This window comes from Cyprinodon tularosa, unplaced genomic scaffold (assembly GCF_016077235.1).
Source record: "Cyprinodon tularosa strain WSP-4 unplaced genomic scaffold, ASM1607723v1 ctg341, whole genome shotgun sequence".
In the NCBI taxonomy this organism is placed as follows: Eukaryota; Metazoa; Chordata; class Actinopteri; order Cyprinodontiformes; family Cyprinodontidae; genus Cyprinodon; species Cyprinodon tularosa.
The window spans coordinates 348,408-370,972 of record NW_024039054.1 but is presented as its reverse complement, the minus strand read 5'-3'; the positions used below and the strand labels follow the sequence as shown (position 1 = coordinate 370,972).

Genomic DNA, 22,565 nt, shown 5'->3' with positions numbered 1-22,565 from the left:
ACGTTAGCAAAAAACACTTTTATTGGTCGAGAGAGTGTTTGTAAGACGCATTTTAAAAAGAATGCAATTCATAAAAACATAATCTGAAAAAGAGAAGTTTGAAATAATATAATTTCAATAGATTAAATTTGTAAAATAAAATATGAAAAGAAAATGTAAATAAAATAAATTGAATAAATTTAATCTGAGGAATCGACTTAAACTTTTCTCTCTTTATTTGATTTAGAAATTTTTAAAAGCTTCATTTCTGGATTGCATTTTTTTAATTTCCATTTACAAATGGATTGTTTTTTTTAGCTGCAATAATAATGGAACAAAGTTAACTCCATACTGGTTTATCCTCAATGCACAGATTAATATTGGATTAAAGCGACTGCATCTAAAACCTCCATTACTAGCATGCTGACAGACAGGCCTGAAAAGATTAATTATGATTAATCATGCACTTGTGCTCTGAAAAGTTGCAAGTACCCATATCAATCCCCAAAGCCTCCACAGAGTTCAATGTGATCTGAGCAGGTTTGTAACCTTTATACCTGAACTACACATGGGCCTCCTAGTACAAAGTGGTGGATCCCTGAAGCACTATCTGTTACCTTAAAAATGAAAAAGCTTTAAATGGTAAAATCCTTTTTTTTCTTCTTTTTTGAGTTTTTACAGCACTAGTGGTGCATTCTTTTAACAGTATGCTAACAGGAAATAGGGTACAAGAGAGGGGGAGAGACATGTGGAAAAGGACCACAGGTTGGATTCGAACCCGGGTCGGCCGCAGCTCCGTACATGGCTCATGTGTACTAACCACTGCACACCCGCACACCAAATGGTAGAATCCTTTTGTAGCAATTTGTGGGTTTTTCTATCAATTTTCTATCTGCATTTTTTTTTCTTTTTTTGTCTTATTAATTAATTCGACAGATTATACACATGAAAGCTCCTTCTGTGACCCAAAGAGAGTAGTAGTTAACTGTGAGGTTGGCCTCAGACTCACCAGTGCACAGAGTAAGTCCACAGCCTCCAGTATGAGCTCCTGGTGGCCAATCCTGGACACCCCCAAGTCCTCCAGCTCTTGGTGGGTGATGCGTAGAAGCTGGTCTCCCCCAACTTTCTCTTTCTCAAAAGTCTTGATGTACTGCTGCAGGCAGTCATCCAGCCCTGAGAAAGCACAACACAAAAGGATCAGATTTTGACTGAACTTTTGCAAAATCTGTTCTTACTTTCTACAAGTTAACCGGGCTCGATGTCGCCTCTCATACCAAAATATGTGCTGTAAATCTGCTGTGTGTGTGATCACAGGTCGCTTTCTGCCGCATGCAAGTATGATAACAGTCTGTGTGACACAAGAAATGTGACACATCCCCCCCTTCACATCATCAGAGAAACATTTCCAGCACTAAGCTTGAAAAATAAGCGTTTAATTTAACAGGGTTATGAGTCTGTGTGCAACTTCTTTTACATATTTTAGCACTAAAGCAGGTGTGAAATCGTTACGAAACAAACACTTGATCAAATGCAGCAGACTGAAGAAAACTGATCCCTCATTTGCAGCAATGGATGTGTTCTTTACATCCTAAATCATATAAGAATGCTTCTGTGTCGCTCACACAGTAAAAAAACAAGGTTTATAAGGATTTCAGTCTTTCACTCTTGCATCACAGAATAATTTCTCAGGCAAGAAAAAAAAATCTCTGATTCAGAAGTCAATTTTGTTCTGATGGGACACTGATGGAGTACTAACACAGAGGCTGCAGTTTTATGACTCACTCTGCTATAAAAATGTGAAATCTACTGCAACCAAATATGACGGATTTTCAAAAAAAGGGCAAATGCTGTTTTTTTTGTTCTATAATTTCTTTTTTTTATTAGATTATATGCCGTCTGAATCAGTCGAGCTCTTGTCTTTTACAGAGGACAGATCAAAACCCATTTATTTAGTCTCCGTCTTACATAAAGCCTGACGTCAGGACCTCCATTTCTCTCTTAGTGGTTGGATGTAACGGCTTACAGAGCTCAGAAAAACAATTTAAACTGTTAAGATCTTTTTTAATCACAGATTTCATTCCTTCCTTAATTACCCTTCTAAGAAGTGGAGTCAATTTCTGCTTCAAAGCGACATACTTTTTATTTACTTAGTAAACAAAAAAATTATATAACAATCACTACATCTTTGTATTGTATAGGAAGGTCGGTCTTTTAGTTATCCGGCTCCTCTCCTGTGGAACCAACTACCAGTTTTAGTCTGTTAGGCAATCACTCTGTCTACTTTTAAAGGTACACTATGCAACCGGTGTTGATTTTCCAGCGAGGCTCCCCCCAGAGAGCGAAAGTAAAAGTGCACTGTCGTAAATATGCACAGCTGTTCTCCTGGTTTCTCCGTCAAGCCAGGCGCGGTTGTTTTGAGCTTAGCAGCGAATGACTAATGCTGCGTTCACACTGGACAAAGCTGGCGCGACAGAAGCAGCGAGTTTACATGCAAAGTCAATGGTTGACGCGCGTCAAGGCGCAGCAAAAGGTCCCGCGGTGCATTTTGAGCAGCAGGCGCAGCACGTCTGAGCAGCTGAAGCAGCGCGTCGGGTGCGTTTAACGCAGGGAGAGAGACACAGCGCTGATGATCACTCCTCTTAAACAGTTTATTGACGCCTAAATTAACTTAAAATGCAGAAATCTGCCGGCAGAATAAGCAGCTTGGATTATTTAGATGAAAAACACCTACCAGCTGCCGCGGTGAACCGCTGCTGATGAAGGGATCCATACTGTCGGCGCATCCCTGGTATGTGGGGGTTTGAGCGGCTCCGACAGAAAAAATATTGAAGGCAGGATAATAATCTGAATGAACTGACTGCACTGATTACGTTTTCAGGTGTATTTTCTCACTTAAACACACATTAAAACTACTTTATTCCCACTGATCACAGCAAATATAGCTGCAAGGCAGAGAAAGGATAGTGAAGCTCCGCCCAATGCGCCTCAGACACACTTTTGCACCGCGCAGCCAGAGCAGCAAAGCTGCTTTAGCCGCGCGTCAGAACTAACTGGTACAAGCAGCAAAAAGGAAGCAGCAGACGCTGCTTTTGCTGCGTGAACGTAGCATAACTGCACAAAGATTGCCACTGTGCTAGCAACGAGAATGCTTTTAACTGGGGGCGTGTAGCAGTTCTCGCCGTAAAGCAAGACTGACTCTCACGAGACTTCTGAGCCTGTGGGTGCGGGTTGGTGCTCCTGCAATTGCAAGTGCAGTATTTCCCCCACAGACCACCAGGGCGGCCGAGAATACCTTTGTTCACCCTGAAATGACTCATTTAATCATCCATAACGTTATGGAACACATTAATTAACTGAAAAATGTTGCATAGTGTGCCTTTAAGGGTAGGCTTAAAACTTTCCTTTTTGATCAAACTGATTGTTAGAGAGGCTCAGGTTATCCTTAGTTATCTCTATAGTTATGCTGCTTATAGGCTTAGTATGCTGGAGGACATAGGGACTCCTTTTTCATCATTCTGCTTCATTCTATCTCTATTCTCCCACTGCAGAATTTGTTAGTTCAATCTCTAACGTTATGCTCTCTCTGCTTTTTCTCATAGGAGCTTCGCCTTGTCTTTTCATGTTTTGGTGTGACTCCATCCTGGAGAGTAATATCAGCTGTGCTGCTGCCGTCAACACCTTCGTTTATAGATGCTCAAGATTGTTCGGTTTTTCAGACTAGTCCTGTTTCTCTGACAGTGACTGGCTGGATGTGTTCTCTTTCATCCTATGACATGCAAGCTGGCTCAGAGCTAGTCTGCCTGCCTGTGTGTTTCCTGGACGGGGCTGCCTGTGGAGCTGGTTTACAGTTGCCTTTTGTATCTCTGCTTCTACCCTTCCCTAACTCTTTCCTAACCCGATCTCTTCTGGAGGCACAATCCATGAAATCAGCTCATCTGCACAACTGGATATACAAAAGAAATAGAAAAGAAATGCCTTAAAATCCTTTGTTTTCTCACTCATCTGTGGCGGAAATGGGATCCTATGCGAATTCCAGGAGCATAGGAATATAAATCTTGTCTTTTTGAGTTTTATTTTTTCCTTTCGTGTTAAAATTATGGTATATAGTGTGTAACCTAAAGCAAGAAACAACTAAAATGCAGATAAACATGGTTTAATCATCTCTTGCCAGACTGCTCTGAGCATGTTCAATGAAGACGTAAGAGAAGCAGTTTAACAGAGAAACTCTAAAAAGCATCCAAATTGCCTCAGAAAAGTCATAAAACATTTATAAAGTTGTGAATCAGCATTCTTTAGTGGTTAATTACATGAACTATGAAAAGCCGGATGTATATCTGGTTGTACAAATAAGCCGTTCTTCCAGGACGGATCTCGTAGTGACACTGCCATCGTCCATCGTCCAATAATAGTAACGTTAACAGCAGCCTCTGTGTGACTTCTGAGGAGCTCTGACTTCAAAATGACAAATTGGCGGCCCGCTAACTATGGCTGAACGATTTTGCCAATAATGAAAATTGTGATTATTTTAAACCAATATTGCAATTGCAATTTTATCTCGATTTTCCTTTATATTAACCAAAATCATGTAAATGTTTCTGTTTTTTCATGACCTGGAAAGCTTGCTTGTCCAAAGTCCTTTGTTGCAGGACTTTACTGTAAGGTTTTGTCACGAATCGATTAATTGTACTTGCATGCATGAATTTGCATGGTAGCTGCACCTCTCTCTTCCCGTCTGTGTGGTTACGAACCCACTATAAGCGTATTACCGTCAGCTTAAGGGCTGGAGGGATACATTTAGCTACTTACTCTTTTCAAATGTAATATGACCAAAATTTACTGCATATGTGTTGTGAAAATTGCATTTTGTTAAATTGCGATTATACTGCAAATGCAATTAATTGCCCAGCCCTACTGCTAATGTGTTTTTTTGAGGATAAAGATGAAATGACACAACAGCAAATCTTGGAACAGGAGAGCAGGAGAACATGAACCTTCAAGTAGGGACAGCGTGATGGTTGATCAAAGGTCTGCTGGCTTACAGAAAATAATACTTTCTTTTAGTGCTACAACTACAGTAAGTTGAGAAACCCAAATGTAAGGAAAAAATGCAGGAACTGGGACAAAGGAGCTCTTGAGGGATGTACGTTTAGCCTTTTTTTAGTGTAAAGCTCTTCACACACCCTTTAATTATAGTTTTTGACAAAAAAAAAAGAGTCTCCTTTCTATCTCACCAGCTGCTACTTTTAACAGTCAAGGCGAGGAAGTCAGCTTTTGTTTGGGTTATGCAGCGACTTTCTCTTCTCTTTCTTCCCTCATCTCCCCCTGATTCAAACACATGGGACTTGGAGCCCAGGCTTGATCAAACATTCACATCAGGTTCAGTTAGCATCTAAGTGCAAGGGGGTCCACAGAGACCCCCGCTTTACCAGTCAGTCTATTTAATAACTAAGCTGCAATTATTATGTATTAAACAAACTATCTGAGTGATCTCTAATGAAATGAAATCAGGAAAAAATGTTTAAAAGCTGTAAAACAATGGTGGGGGGAGGTGAGTGAAAACAATATGTAGCATGAACCGACCTTTGAACTCTGACTTTCTGCTCCACTGCCCACTTCACAAGACCTGCTGTAGTTTAGAGGAGCGAACAAACACTGATTACAGCAGAACCATCTGTCCAAAAGTTTGACTTGTCTCTCAAAGTTTCCTAGAAATTTCAGACTGTTTTTCTGCTCCTGCAGCTACATTGAACTACAGCTCATTAGTCAAAGCGAGTATGAAGGGTACCCATTTTATTTTATTTTATTTCAAATACTTTGCTGTCATCCTTTCATCTAAACTGAGTGGATTAGGACATAATTCCACCATAAACTTAGTGGAAACTTGTTTGTTTAGGGAAATATAAAACTGGTTAAAAATAAGTTATTGAAAGACCGGGACCTCAACACAGTAATGTTTATTAGTTTTAGGGCTGGGCATAAATTCCAACTTCAAGAATATATGTGATTCTAATTCTCCAGATTTAGTATAAATTATTTTAAAACTAATCTCAAACTGGATTTACTAATATTAAAAAACAATTTTATCTATTACCAGAATTAAGTGTCTGTCAGGATTTGGTTGTGGTGTGAGGACCCAAATGCAGAGGCAGGGAGGCAGAGGTGAGTTTCAGGATGATATAATGAAGAGTAAAGAAACAACTGAGGCGGGAATCTGAAATCCAAAAATCAAAACTTGAAAACAAAGTCAAACAAACCAGAAACCATGGAGACATCTGGGGGGAAACAATCACAAGGAGGAGGACTCAGAGGGACGGAGTTGGAGGAAGTTAAACAAGGAACCAGCACTGAGGAACTGAACAGAGTGTATTTATGGGAGACTGAAACAAAGAGAGGACTAACGGGCAGATTGGGAGCAGATCCCTCAGAGCAGAACAGGAAAGGAGCTAGGGAAAAAGGAGAACACAAGAGGGCAGCAGAGGGCAACAAATAAAAACTTAAAAAACTGAAAAATAACCAGAGAAGACAACAAAAATAAGAAAGAATTAAACCACTAAAACTAGAAAACATGGAGCAAAGTAAAACTGAAAACTCAAAACAAAAACATAACAAAACCAGAACTGTGACAGTGTCTGTGTAGTTATGAAATAAATTGGGCCTCATGTAACATTTTCTTATTGTTGTTGTAAATTTAGCTTTCTGTTACCAACGCTACATCAGATTCAGCAACAATTTTAACCTCAGGAAATTATCCTGAAAGATCCACTTAAACGTGATGCAGTCCACGGCTGAATCCCAAACTGGCCCCTGAGCACCTGTTAGCGCATTCCCACGTAGGGTCCGCCACATTAAGGGCCGTCCCAAATCACGTAGTAAGTAGAGTAAAGAGCTGTTAAGCACTTAAATAAAGAGTATGCATCAGTGCAGGCTCGCTGGGTGTAAAAGCAAACTAGTACAGGAGAAAACACGTATATCCAATTGCCACTTTCTCTGGTTTGCTGCATCTTCATCACACTGAAAGAAAACCACAAGTTAGGAAAAAAAAAAGAAACGTCATTGTTCCCTAAAGGGAACTTCCTCTTTGAAATAATTTTGTTTGACTCCATATATTTATTTTTAAGAAAGGGGAAAATGTTTGATATCATGTCCGCCTATGCCACAGAGCTTAAGCCACGAACGTGTGAAAGCGCTTTATCAAGAAATGTAAATCAGCATATTTACAGCCCCCCAAAAAAGCCATATAAGGCTGCTATAAGTGTGAGTGCTTCATCTCCCCACGCTTGTCAGAGGGTTTTATAGAAATGGCATTCGTAGAAGTGGCATTGAATACAAAGTAGAAACACTTTATGGGTTTAAAGATCGAAAATCTGCTGATTGAGAGCTGAGCCGAAGCAAACACTGGTCTAAAATCAACTAAAAAATGTATTCAAATAAGTATATTTGCCCTTAATTTTAACAGGTACATAAGAAAATCTGCCAATGGAAATTAAATTTTTTCCCTAAAATAAGACAATTACATGTTATGCACCTGAAATAAAATAATATGGATTAGTTTTTTCCTATTTTAAACACAAACCTCACCTTTTTCCATTGGCAAATTCTCTGTACTTACCTGCTCAGAACAAGGGAAATGATTGTTCTGCTTGTTCTTATTTCAACAAAAATGTACTTACCCTAATTTTTTTTTCTAGAGATAGACTTCATTGCTCTGATATAAAGTGCATCACTTCTACTAATTGCTGTTGCAATAAATCAAAAGTTCTGAAATCTCTTGTTCTTCCTTTGGAAATCTCCCAGAAAAGATCCTCTTTAGTTGAAAAGGACGTAATTAAAGGAAAAGTCCAGTTAGCAAGGAATAATCAATGGATCATTATCTATACCTAAAACTAATAAGTTTGCGGTGATTTAATGAATTTAGCATTAATCAGTAAAAACATAAAAATGATCATTTTCCTCCGGGCTCACCTCTCAGGAAGTAGCCCCGATTAATAGTTAAAAAGGCATTTTATACATCTCCAGTCTGCCACATCATCTTATTTTACATCATACATGTTAGCAGATGATTAGACATCCAAGGCTCCAGCCTTATCAAAATATTACACTTCATGCTTAGCTGAAGGAGACCGCTCTCATTCCATTCCTAAATCTTTGCCACGTACAAAATGAAGATTATAAATCCAGACAGAGAAACTGTCCTAATTAGATTAAAACATCAGTTCTGAAATGCAAGAGGCAGCCAATACCAAGGTGTAATAAACTCACACATCTTCAATGATAATTATTCTAACAAGTGTAACACTTCTCCACTCCTGACATCTTCCAGCAGTGACATGGTCATGGTGCGGTAAACCTAGCGCCATTCTCCCCGCTTTACAAGCAAAACCAATGGGAACTACTAGACACATCTGCAATCAACAACAATTATTTTGTTGGGAGCTGGAGAAAATCCCATCTTTCTCCAGCAGAGTCCGCCGTGGATCCTCTGAGGGAGCCTCCTGCACAGGTGCAGCTCATCAAGACCATCAGAGGATCCACTACATAAGCTGCCTTCAGACCTTACCTCAACGCCGCAGTGTTGTTCCAGTTGGTCAGCGCTAAAGCCTTGCTCCTTGTGAATCTCCATGACCTTGAATCCAGATTGGATTCTAACTTCTCTCTCTGTGTTCCCAGGAAACCCGAGTCTCCTCTGTGGAAGCTCTAGGAGAGCTAACCTGCCGAGCCGACCCTCAGAGCCAAACCCTGAAGACTTTCTGAGAAACCCCAAGCAGCTCAGGACTAGAGCTGGAAAAACCAAACCAAGGTCTGACCAAGCTAGACGTGAGACGCTGAAGCAGCTAAGGACTCTGCTGATAACTCTTCTCCAGATCCAACAGAAACTCCCCCAAGGAGAATTACTCAAGAACCCTCAAGGTACTATCAGAGCTCACTTGAAAACCAAACCCTGCCAGCAGTTCATAACAGCTCTGTCTCTCACGCAGACTCCAGTGAAACCAGGACCCAGGCCCGAACCAGATCCCAGTTCATATTGTGTTGTGCTTAATAAACTGTAGAACTTTTATCCTCGTGTCCGCCTTGTGGTGTTCTGCATAACTGGGTCTCCATTTGAGAACCCATCATGACATATTTTAAATTTCGAGAGAACTTCACCATTAAAAGAGCTATAGGTGAAGTGACCATGTCCACATGCATGGCAGTTGGACATACAGTTGGGCAGTTGTAATACATCGGGTAAAAGGGAAAAATTGTTATTTCACCTGTTTTTCTTTTGTTACTCAGTCAAACAAAGTGACATCATCTTAAAGTTGCTGATTTTCCTATTCTGTTTGGCATTTGATGTACATTTAAATAGGGCTTCTTTTGTTTAGCACACATAACAGTTTTACACTCTATTGGTTTTTCCTGTCCATTTTTCGATTGGGTCAAATTATCCACAACCTGATGGAGAAATAAAAAGCAAAGCCCCAACATGAACAGATCTCCATTATGGATTATCCATTCTAAATGTTGTGGTAAGAGAGCAGTTTGTCCCGGGTACCTGACGTTCTGAGTGGCTGAGTCAGACCCAGCGGTGAGGAGGAACAAAAGGAGGCAAATTAAACTGCTAAACTTTGCTAAATAGAATAGCATGGACGACACAGAGCTGGCATGCCTAGGTTTGGCTTGAACCATGCAAAGATCCGTTTGACTTTGCTTTCTGATGCTGCCGGTTTGGTATGTTGAGAACAAATTTGGAGGTAAAGTTTGGTTGTGTTTAAACAGCTCCATCACAGCTGGGAACAAAGCGCCTCGCTCAAACAAAGCTGACGGGACACAGGGGTGGGGCTGTGGGAAGGTCACAGGGTGCCCCCTTTTTTGGCCTCCTGTGACATCACCAGCACACATAGAAATAAAGGAACCTGGCAAGGCTGGGAAAAGGCTGGAGGATGGATATTTAACAGGACTCTTCAACCACCAACCCCCCTCCAGCCGCTTCTTCCTCCTCCTCAGCGTCTCCTCACTCACTTTTGTCCCTCACTTTACATTAGCATTAGTGAGCGCCAGCTACAGAAATGGTCTCTGCTCCACTTGTCCTATATGGGACACAGAGGAATGTCACAGTCGTCTTCCTGCTTTTCCTCATTTGTTCTTTAAACTGCAGATCATCTAAAGGCTCCACTGAGCAGCCAGGACCCCCGCCTCACTTTTCATGCTTTTATAAATGATGTATAAAGGTACTCATTTCTCCAGAGTGATTCTTTCGGCCAACTCGCCACCTCAGGTTTATATACTTTTTAAGTCTACTGCAGCAATTTCACATCACACCAAAGAAAGTGAGATCATGATTCCCCTCCCCCACAGGTTGCTGTTTGCTGCCAGTCAGCTTGAACAATCAATGCTAATATTCATGCCCGCTCCTCCACCTGTTGCTGCACACTGTCAATCAGCTGGACGAATAACCCCCTAAAAACTCAACTATACCAAGAAAGTTTGTTTATTCACTAGATGAGGAAGGCAAAAAGTCAAAAAGTTTTCTCTGGTCACATATTTGCTGCACACTGCCATTCAGTTGGCTGAAAGAAAGATAAGACATCCCAGCAAAGAAAGCCCCCCTCCTCTCTCATCTGTCGCAGCCAACGTTTTTCCTTGCTTACATGAAAAGCAAACATGGCTGATCAGATGTGACACAAAAACACAGCAGCTGATTAGAAAATCTGGAACGATATCCAATATTCGCATTTTTTTATGGCCGATCACTGATATTTACCAATATCACATGTCATATTTCCATACCATTTGGATACTATTAAAAACTGAAGGTGCCGCTGAAATGTCTGTCCTGCTTCTTTTAAACACCCAGAATCCTGAGCTCCATCACAATCGCTGTCAAATCACCAAAAACAAAATTATAAACCCTTCACTCCTTCTACTGAAAGAAAAAAAAAGCAGCAACATGAAATTGAAGAATTATTGTTAACAGTGCTGGAAAATAACAAAGTACATTTACTTGCTTACTGTACTTAAGTACTTTTTTGAGTATATTTACTTTCCTTGTACCATTTTTTTGGGGAGGTACTTATAACTTTCACTCAACTACATTTCAAAGTCAAGTATTGTACTTTCTATTCCACTACATTTCGAGGAAGCTGCTGGTTATTTGTTCCTTTTGGCTCAGGTTAGGTTTTTAATCTGCAGGTGCTGGTTTTCTTTCTTGAAATGGAATTTCAACATGGCAGATAGCAGCCCTTAGGAATCTGGACGCAACTGTTTTAGAGATTTGCATGAAATTCCACAAATGTGAGAAACTCAGCAGATATTATTAGTAGTATATAGATGTTATTAAGGCATTAGTTGTTGCCATGTCCCCAATTTGTTCAGTAGGATAAGTTCTCAAAACAGTTTTAGATTTTTTTCGTGCAAATAGATTCAACCTTAAACCTTTATTCCATAGTGACAGACTGAGGAGAATCACGACTCTCCCATTTTCTCTTTGATTGTTTTTTAAATAAGAAATAATCAAAATAACTGTCCTTATATTTTTTCCGGCAGTTTTATGCTGAAGTTCTTTCCAGGTGGTGTAGAATCTATAGCAGGTGGTTCTACATATCAATACATCAGGTGGTTTCTGAAGGTTACAGGTTCTCTAAAATGACTCTGAAAATTAGACAGAAATGTACTGATGTTAGAAAACTTTAATTCTATTTTTGAATACTTAAGTACTTTGACATGCATGTACTTTTGAACACTTAAAGGTACAGCGGAAGATGTTCTTTTTTAGATGGATCATCTAAATAAGTGGTCTTCCTAATTGTTAATCATTCTGGTTATATGTTTGCGTAAGGAATTCCTATTGCTTGTCACCATTTTCACTTATCGGTGGTGAGTCTGACATGGTGGAAAATTTGTAAATCTTTTGGAAAGACCTGTCACTACCCAGCCTGAACTGGTAGCAGATCTGCACCATCAGCTCCTTTGCACAACCAGAAAGATCTCTGATGTGCCATTGATTGCGCTTTATTTAAAAAAGATCCAAAGTTACTTATTTATATTCTTAATTTTAAGAAGTGTATTAAATTGCATTTTGTAAAATGTTAATAACAACTTTGCTCAGAGAAGGAACCCGTTTATATCCTTTCTTTTAAATCACTCCTATCTGTCAGAGAAATGCGATCCCTGCCATACTTCAGCCCATTTGTCAACTTTGGATTTGTAAATAATTAAGGTAATTTTGGTTTCATGTTTGCATTTCAACCAAAATACAGACATCAGACGGGTAACATAAGGAAAAGAATGCAAACAAATCTATTCTACCAGCAAAGAATCCGTGTATCATTCGTTCTTTCTATTTTCAATTGCCAATCAAAAAACAAAAAATAAAAAATTGACTGGTTATTTTGTTTTTTGTTTTTTATCGTTAAACCAAAAACGAAAAAAGGATTGGTTTTTCATATTTCAATTCTAAGCTCAGATCAAGAATACGAAATGGAAAAACGGACAGCAACGCAGAATTTGATTTTAATATTTAATCGGTACAGTTTACATGACCCGGAAGTTTGGTGGAGCGTTAGCTAAAAAAACAATTGGCTTACTCCCACCACGTTCGATCAAACTGCACCAGATAAGGCAGTCGGACCTATCAGCCATGGACAGTTACGTTTTATTTCGAGGATCCAAGCGTGTGACTCTTGAGGAGGACATGACAACGGAGAAAATTTGCAGGATTTTCCAGGTATAACTTTTTTCTTGAAACTTTTCTGTGCACTGTACTTTTAACTAGCAACAACAAACAGCTTCTCGATCAACATAGTGTGTGGTTCTAGCGTCGCCATGGTAGCCACTTCATTACCCCAACTGCTGCGCAAAGAGCTATTTCCGGGTCACGTAAACTGTACTGATTAAATATTAAAAACAAATTCTGCGTTGCTGTCCGTTTTTCCATTTCGTATTCTTGATCTGAGCTTAGAATTGATATATGAAAAACAAATCCTTTTTTCGTTTTTGGTTTAACCATAAAAAACAAATAACAAAATAACCAGTCAATTTTTTATTTTTTGTTTTTTGATTGGCAATTGAAAATAGAAAGAACGAATGATACACGGATTGCAAAGTCATTTTTAATATTTATTTCAGTACAGTTCAGTATGCTTTAATAATTTAAGGACTTTAAGTAATTTCTGTACCATGGTTACATCGGGGCTGAAACAATGAATCAGATTAATGGATTATTGTAATAACCTTCAACTAATTTAGTAATTAATTAATCGTTAACTGGAGTACAGAGACTCTAAAACATGCCTTTAGCTGACAGAGCGACCTCTTTAGGGCAGTAATCATATCAGAATTGTAAAAAAATATATTAAAATGTTGCATTTAAGATAAAAAAAAAATAGAAAAAACGAGTGGAAATGCTTAATGGTTTAGTTCTGTAAAAAAATCTTCTTTATGGAACCTTTGGCTATCGGATTATTAATCAATTAATTGAAAAATAATCATTATTTGCAGCCTTAGATTACATTATTCATCTCTGATTCCACATGTGTAGAGGACCTGATGGTACGGGCCACGGCTCATGCTTCCAGTACAGATTGGGTATTGACACCATGGCAACTGGCTGGCAAGCAGTAGCAGAGCAGGGGGGCATGAGAGCACCACTTACTGGCCAGGAGGAGTTCAAAGTTATCCATTTTGTTGAATTATTATTCTCAGCTTTTATATGAAATCTTCCCCTCGAGCATTGATCCTACCAATCTAGCTTTTTTTCAAATACTAGAATTTTTCAGCTTATCAATAATTATGCCTTTTTCAGAGAAACGCTAACGCTGCAGCTCAACCTTAAAAGAAGCACTGATGGTCCAAACTACTCCATTATTTAAAACAATTCTGCAAGAGGCCAAATTTCCCCCTGGAACGGACTGAATGGCAATTTTCACCAAGGCCTGATAACCATAGATACTGCCAAGGCAAAAATCATACCAGCAATTATTAGATAAAAAGGGGTAATTTACTTTTTCACATAATGCCACTTTGGTTTGGAAGTTTTTATCCCAAAATGAATGATGAATGTCTAAAAAAATTCTTACGTAATTTCTGCCTGGTTTATAAATATAGAATAGAAAATTCCTTTATTGTCCCACAATGGGGAAATTGTGGTGTTACAGCAGCAAAAGATTATAGGAAAATGTTCACACAAATGTGGACCTTAAAAGTGAAAAAAAAAATAGGTGGCAGGCTTTAAAAAAATAATAAACAAAATAAAATACTGTACTGTACAGTGTTTTTACAAATATAAATACTGTGCAGTCACCCGAAGAATAAATAATCAATATGCAACTGTGGACATTTTAAAGTAGTGGATATGGGAAAACAGCTGCAACGCCAGAGATGTGCAAAACGACAGCAGCATGTTATTAACGTGACCGAAATAGAATAAATATGAATTTAAATTTGACAAAAAAAAAAATAGATCTTTTTTTTTTTTTTTACAGATCTCTACAGTGATGTAACTAACAATATATAGCAGCTGTAGAGTTTTTTTTTTTTTTTTTTCGGATCTTAGTTGTAAATAAAATCAATGTTGTCACATAAAGAAATTTCAGATTTCAAATTTCACCAGTTATTGTTTTATAATGTGCAGGTCCGCTATAACAAGTCTGAAAAAGCAGCTACAGCAGCGACCAACAGGCTGCGAATTAGCAGGCTATATTTATATATGTGTGTGCTGAAGCGTTACAGATGTATGGATGTGGAGACCTGTGGCCTGACACGTGAGCACAAAGCCCTCCCAAATAATAAACAACTGCTATAAGAAAAGACAGAGAATTCCCTCCCAGGGGGACAAATATCCACTTCCATTCCAATCACATTGGGATAGCTGGAATAACTGGAATAACTTTGTAACCCAAACAGACAAATGTAAGCATAAGGAATCTGTGCCAAGAGTGGGAGTGGGCTGAGGATTTAAAAATCCCCAACAGCTGTTTGGGGCATTTACAAATCTCTGCATCAAAGCAATACACTAAGCTGACACGGCTACCAAAGCTGAGTGGTGACAAATTCATCACAACAACAAAAATGTTTTCTTAAATTTCCAGGTTTTTAAAATGGCTTGTCAGATTTGTTTCAACATTACCGTTTAACAGATGGATAACGCCTCCAGGAAGCTTTGCTACCATCTGAAAGGAACTAGAGGACTCTCCCTTTTATAATAATAAAAGCTTTGTTAGGATACATTTTCAATCTCTTCACAATCTTTGTTTGCTTTTTCAACTAATAGGAGTACAGCAACAGTAAAATCAGAGGAAAAAGCAGAGAAGCAATAAAACGTATTAACAGACTACCATTTGAGTGTAATAACTTGCTTTAAAATAATTGCTTTACTGTGAAATTTGCTTTTCTGATTAGGTATGCAAGTTATCAATTAATTAATTAATATTTTCAAAGGTTTTCTCTTGTATCGTAAATCATGATTGTTTCATTAAAAAAATGGCTAAATATGTTTTTAAAATAATACTTATTACAGGGTATGTCACTCTGACACACTGTCAGGATGATTTGCCTCCTTGTTTCATGAACTGGTTGCTAACTGTGATGTAGATCTGTTTTTACTGTAATCCATCAATTAATGCTGTGAGAGACTTTGAGCTGTTAGCAGGACCTTTAAATAAAAAACTGGTTCTGGTTGCCCCTCAGAGAAATGGTTACTCTTTGCTCCATGAATTGAATTTATTTTCTCAAATTTAATAGATTTTACTTTACATTAAAAAAAAAAAATAGATAAGAACCTCCTTTTCTATCATGGTAAAAAAAAAGATTTCATAATTCCCTCCCATTTTCTATCATCACTTAAAGGTATATAGGAGGATATTCTTTTTCCGGGTGGATCATCTAAATAAGATGTCCTCCTAATTGTCAATCATTCTGGTAATATGTTTACATAAGGCCGTCCTACGTGCTCATCCCCATTTTCACTTTCCAATGGTGAGTCTGGCAAAATGGAAAAATTGGGCATCCTCTTCAGAGTCTGGTTAAAAAATATAACCGCGGATATCTGGGGGACAGTGATTCGCCTACATGCTATGAATGCTGGCGTACCATAAATGATAAATTATGAACAGTTTAGTTTGTGCCTTCAAGTCAATGGCCCATAGGAACTCATTACTTAGATAAAAACCTAACGGAATATCTTCAGAACAGCTCCAAATGACACAAAACTCATATAGGGGAGTAGATCATGAAGTAATAACGTAAAATCAAGGTTAAGGTGTAAAATAAGGTGTAAAAAAAAAAAAAAGAAAAGAAATTCCCCTTTAAGAGTGGCCATGGCCACCTCTGGCCCCCCATCTAGCTCCGACCCTGAGTATGAGATAATGGAGCTTGTTTTTAGGAGGGTGGCTTAAATTACCACGAAATAAAAACCATAATGCCTAAAGAAAAAGAGAAACTGACCTAAATATGCCGTCAAATATGTGAAAAAACTATTTAGATATGAGGTGGCTTTAACTCCAGGGTCAGTCTGTCAGCTGACGCTAACTTGGAGCTTTCTGACACAGTGCTTGATCTTTTTAACTCCATTCACTCAGAATCCCAAAACAATTTCAGCCAGTTTTTAGTCTGAACGCGGATTCTGGCACCATCGTTTGGGAAGAATCACTAGATCTCTGTTTTTATTCCCAGTCTCCGTGAGGATTGACGCTCTAATCCAACAATAGAAACAAAGAAGCAGTTTGGATGCGCTGCGCTCCGGAGAAACATCGCCCCGTGCATTTCCTAAAATAATCCAGCAAAACAGATCCGTGCATTTCCTAAAATATTTGTTTACAAGGAGGCTGAGGATCTGCAGGTGTTTTGCTCCATTCCTGCATCTCGGATCAGTTTGTATCGGAATGTGAGGAATCGCTGCGCAACACTTCATCTCACTGCAACAGTTTGATTAGAAAATGTTAAATAAATACAAGAAAATAATGCACCCACCTTTCATCCAATCCACCACCTGGCTGGGGCTCCACTTGCTCACTGGCTCCATAATCAGAGCCATTGAAGAAGTTTGTCTTGAAGCTTCACAGAAGGAAAACACACCCAACTCTGCAAACTCGCGTCTCAAAATAACAATAAAAAATGGCTAAAAATAAATAAGGGCAGAAAATGTATTCAAATAGCTTTAAAAAATAATGAAATCGGCTTTAAATGTTTGAAAACGTGAATGGAAGGAGGAAAAGGTCCAAGATGTCCAAATGTGTGTCTGATGGGAGATGAGCGCAGCCCAGCAGGCTGGGGCAGATTCACTCCTTTAAATGAGCGCCTTCACTTAGCATTCATGTCAGGCGATGATGATGGAGGCTCTCTGCTTCCCAAATACATCCCAGGACCGTCCACAGCAGCGAACAACACGCAGACTGTTCTCTACATCCTCCCGTCTGAGAGGTCTGAGCATCCTCCCTCCCTCCCTCTGCTTTCCCAGACATGGAGTCACAGTCCTCTCTGCCTCCAGCAGGCGAGCTCTCCATGTATGCCGGGTGATTAGTGCCACAGCAGCGACACACGCCAACATTTGGCACCGTGTTGTAGCAGTGTAACTCAGTGCTCGGTTTTAAACTAGTAGGCTATTACTGCAGGGATTTAGGGAATGCTTTCTCAAAAAAAAAATAAAGATATCTGTTTCATTTTTACAGTTGGGTTCTGTTTCACTTGATCGCAATAAGTTTAAGTAATATTGGGGGAGTGAAGGTCTACTAGTTAGGGCCTAGATCAGGGGTAACCAATTAAAAATCAGCAGGGTCCAAATAAAGAAAATCAACAACCAATATAGGCCTGTAGACATTTTTTGTTATAATCTGTTACTTTAAACAAAATATAACACTGAAATCAGGGGCGGATTTATAGCCTGGGTGCCAGTCCGAACTTAGTCCCGCCCACAAGGTTTGAGGTCGGGGAAGTTCGGTCTGGCTCTGCTCCATAGTAGCGCGAGTATTAAAGCCCACTGTCAGGCGATCCAATCAAATTGTCAGGGCGGGCTTTAAACGATGATGGACAGATGATCAAGAGTAACGTTATCAACCACGTGACCAAAGCGCGCTTGGGTGACAACAATAATGGCTGCCGCTGGAGAGTTTGGGTGAGTAGATTCTGCTATTAGATCTGTTCTAGAAGATATCGACAGCAAATTAATTTTAAAAGAGGAACAGAGAAACACGATCAAGTCTCATCTTCTTATTCTAGGCGTGAAACTGCACGCTTTGATTTTTGTGGACAACAACTATGCCTCGCTTAACATACGTCACGCACTCCGTTGCTCTTATTGGTTGTAGGTCTATCCAATTGAGTACAGAGGCATTTTTTTCCTGGTTCGTTCAAAACACGCCCCATAATCACAGCTCTATGGAGCAGTATCAGACTCATATTCTGACTAGAATTGAGTCGGACTACGTCAGGCTAGCGGATTTAGGCAAGGCAGCTTTATTTGTATGCCACATTTCAGCAACAGTGCAATTCAAAGTGCTTTATATAAAATCAGTTGAAAAAAAGAAATAAAACACAGAAGAAACAGTTGAAAATAAAAAAAATAAAAAACAATAATAACAATGACAGTGCAGTACAAGAGATTAAACAGTAAAGAAATCTTCAGCATTGATTTAAAAGAACTGAAAGCAGCAGCGGACCTGCAGGTTTCTGGGAGTTTATTACAGATGTGAGGACCATAGAAACTAAAAGCTGCTCCCCCCTGTTTAGTTCTGACCCTAGGAACAGGAAGTAGACCTGTCCCAGATGACCTTAAAGGTCTGGGGGGTCATTGTGTACTAGCAGGTCAGATATGTATTTTGGCCCTAAACCATTTAGTGATTTATAAACTAGCAAAAGTTTTTTGAAATTAATTCTTTGAGACACAGGAAACCAGTGTAAGGACTTCAGAACTGGAATGATGTAATCCAGTCTCTTGGTCTTAGTGAGGACTCGAGCAGCAGCGTTCTGAATCAGCTGCAGCTGTCTGATTGATTTTTTAGGGAGACCTGTAAAGACCCCGTTACAGTAGTCAAGTCTACTGAGGATGACAGTTGACACATAAGTCCTTTAACCATAAAAACCATTATCGCCTTATATTCTTAAGGTGATAATAGGCTGACTTTGCAATTGTCTTAATTGTTAAAATTTAGGTCAGAGTCCATGACTACACCAAGATTTCTGGCTTTGTCTGTTGTTTTTAACATTGTGGTTTGAAGCTGAGCGCAGACTTTTAATTGTTTCTCTTTTGCTCCAAAAACAACCATCTCAGCTTTTCCCTCAATTTCAGAAAGTTCTGGCACAATGATCTAGAAAAATATTAATGGGGTGGAGAGAGGGGGGCAGGAATTTTTGAGGGGTGGCAACATATGGCATTTGGTTATACTGTATGTAATCCCAGTTATCACAGTTTGGTGAAAAATCTTGTGCCACATTCACTGCAGTCCGACATTGAGGATTAGCAGTCAGTAACTGTCAAATTAGCCATAATTCATAAGCCTCGCCACGCCTACCACCACCTGGGGTGGCAGCAGGGGTGACAAGACTGTGTTTTAGGGTGGCATTTGCCAACCTATGCCACCCCAGTACATCCGCCTGTGACTGAAATAAAATGAGGTTTTGATGCATCCATGTTATACATTGACTTTTCAAATGGAAAAAAAAAAAAAATAGAAAAATTTTCCATTTTAAAATCTAAAGTGTTTTTATAAGTAGAGAACAATCTTTCAGTTTGGTATATAGACAATTTCCTGATTCACATATTTTATAAAATACCTGAACTGACTATTTATTTTATTTATTTATTTTTTTGGTTTAATGAAAGAAGTGGGCTTTAGGCTGCCCTGCAAGGTTTTAAATCTGGGTTTGATACGAGACAAAGCCATTCTAAAGCACATATCAAGGTGCACATTTTTAGCCTGGATTGATATTTATTTTTGATTATGTTCATGGAGAATACTGCTTCACAGCAATAGGTTGAGTCAAACATACTCAAAATGTGCAGGGTCATCTTCAGCTAGTTTAACTAGCTGCAACAGCCCTGACTGACACAGCTCATTGGCTAATATGCATCACGTGCTGCTCCCGGAGGGCTTTACTGTACAAACAGGAGAAGTGGGGCAAGTGAATTAGACGCTGCCGTCGGACAACATGCGGTATTTTATAAATGTTTGAAATCAGGCTGGGTCCGGATTAGTGAGCAGGTGGGTCCGGATCTGGACCGCAGTCCGCAAATCTGACACCCCTGGCATAGAGCTTGGAATCCATAGGTTCTGAGTTCGAGTCCCACTCCCACAGACTTCCACTCTGGGTCTCTGAGAAAGACCCTTAACCCCCTTATCATCACAATGGCAGCCCACTGCTCCCCAAGGGGATGGGTTAAATGCAGAGGTACATTTCTCCATTTTGAGATCAATAAAGTTCAGTTATTTTTATTATTAAGTCCTCCAGGTCCTCTTTTGTTCTCTGTTGTTTGCCAGTTATAGGATCAGCTGCGCCAGTAGTACGATCCGTACCATCAGTGCATTTGCACAACCAGAAATATACCAGGGTCACCATTGCTTACCCTTTATAAAAAGGGATGAAACTTATTTGTTTGTCTTCCTAAATATAAAAGACACTCTATACAACATTGGGTAAACAGTTAGTAACAACTTTTCAAAAAGATTATATTTGTTCACATCCTTTCTGTTAAATCACTCATTTTAACCAATCTGTTCCAGAAATGGGATCATACACCACTTGCAGCAGCTAATTTTTTCAAATTTGTAAATAATTGTAGTAATATGCTGGTGAAGATTCTCAGTCATCCAGGTCATTGTCATAAAAAAAAAAGTTAAAAAGCAATCCACTGGACTTTGTCTCCAAGTTTGAAGATGTTGCATTAATGGACTGTTGGAGTCATCTGTAACAATGTTTAAGAAACAGAAAAATGGAATATACAAATTTTAAAGTGATGTACATTGAGAAGGGGACTGCCACAACTTCAAAATGATTTAATTTTCTAAAACTGGACTTGAAATAAAAATAAGAATAATGTATATTCTGATACCAATTTTTTTACATCTTGCCTACAGGCACTCATCACCCCCCATACAGGTCACTGCTGTGCCTCCATCTCACACAAAGTGCAGTGTAGTGGAACAGAACAGTGGCAGAGCTCCTTATGTATATATATACCACTGATTGGCTTCAGGGTTTACAGCAGTTCTTGAAGCATAATGCTCAATATTAAGCCGTATTTACAATATAATTCACAGATAGATTAATAAACAAATTGTAGATCTAATATGTTTCATGTTAATCTGTATTAAAGTTTAAATGATCATTTATTAGGTCGTGCCACCTTTTCTTACAGATGTCTGGTTTACAAAAATATTTAATCATTTTACAACACAAATTTGTCTGCAATTCACAGCCTTCTTAAGAGACTTTACTTCCTATTTTTAAACAAACAAACAAACAAAAAAAGTATTGAAATTGTCACAGTCTTGGTTCTGTCAAGTCTTTTTTTTAGTTTTTTCAGTTTTGCTTTGCTCCGTGTTTCTGGTTTTATTGGTTTGATTCCTATTTTGTTGTGTTTTCTGGATGTATTTGGGTTCTTAGGTTTTTATTTGTTGCCCTCTTGTGTTGGTCTCCTTTTCCCTAGCTCCTTTCTAGACTCCTCTCTTCACACCTGCTCCCAATCAGCTCGTTAGTCCTCTCTTTGTCCAGTCTCCCATAAATACTCTCCTTGTGTAGTTCCTCAGTGCTGATTCCTCGTCTTACCTCGGCTCCTTGTGCTTGTTTTCCCTGATGTCTCCATGGTTCTAGTTTGTTTAATATTTTCATGTTGGAACTTTGGATTCCTGCCTCAGTTTATTTGTGATTATTCAATTAAATCTTCAAGATACTCACCTCTGCACCCCTCTGCATTTGAGTCATCCAAACTCAACCAAACTGTGACAGAAATAAAGAGTATTTCATTTATGTACAATACCATTATAATAAGGCTAACATAATCAGTCTTTAAGATTCCAGTTCATTAAGCCTTAATTTGAAAAATGGTTGTTCCGCAGATCAAAGACCTTGAATTAAAAAAAAAAATAATAATAAAGCCGTTTAGAATCAAAATGATAGGATTAGCTGTTCTATTTGCATAGATATATATTCCTCACATTGGCAATAAAAAAATTAAGTTGCAAAGAAAGCTGCCTGGCATATTGTAGTTGAAAATATCAGTCAGTAGAGCAAAAGTTGAAAGTATTATATAGAAGAAAATGAGGGATCGATTGTAAAATAATGCAGAGTGTTGGCCTAGTGGTTAGAGCCGTGAGCTTGTGCTATGAGAAGGTTGCAAATACCCACAGCCTCCATTCTGGGTTTCTGAGCAAGACCCTCAACCCCACACTGCTCCCCCGGGGGCCACACAATGGCAGCCCACTGCTATAAAGGGATTTACATTTACAAAAACAAGGGGGTAGAAAAGAGAAAAGGTAGACGGTTTTACAGAATTCAACTGAAAACAGGAGGATTAGATTAAGGATTACACAGCATTAAACAGTACTGCATTCATAAAAGGGAAACGAAACACATCAAATAAACTTGATAAGTGTGGAGAAAATGAAACCGTAGAACAT

At 38.9% G+C, this 22,565-nt stretch overlaps 1 protein-coding gene across 6 annotated transcripts in view; it reads right to left on the bottom strand.

Moving 5' to 3' along the window:
- The window catches only part of LOC119789588 (connector enhancer of kinase suppressor of ras 2-like), a 69,275-nt gene extending 51,855 nt beyond the window's left edge, over window positions 1-17,420 (bottom strand). For all 6 annotated transcript variants that reach the window (XM_038294530.1, XM_038294534.1, XM_038294531.1 and 3 more), the window contains exons 1-2: window positions 16,924-17,420; window positions 989-1,152 (exon numbers count right to left, since the gene is read on the bottom strand). In XM_038294530.1, the coding sequence (XP_038150458.1) occupies window positions 989-1,152; window positions 16,924-16,987 (228 nt within the window). In that variant the 5' untranslated portion in view covers window positions 16,988-17,420. The remainder of the gene's footprint in view (window positions 1-988; window positions 1,153-16,923) is intronic.
- Between the last annotated feature and the right edge of the window lie 5,145 nt (window positions 17,421-22,565).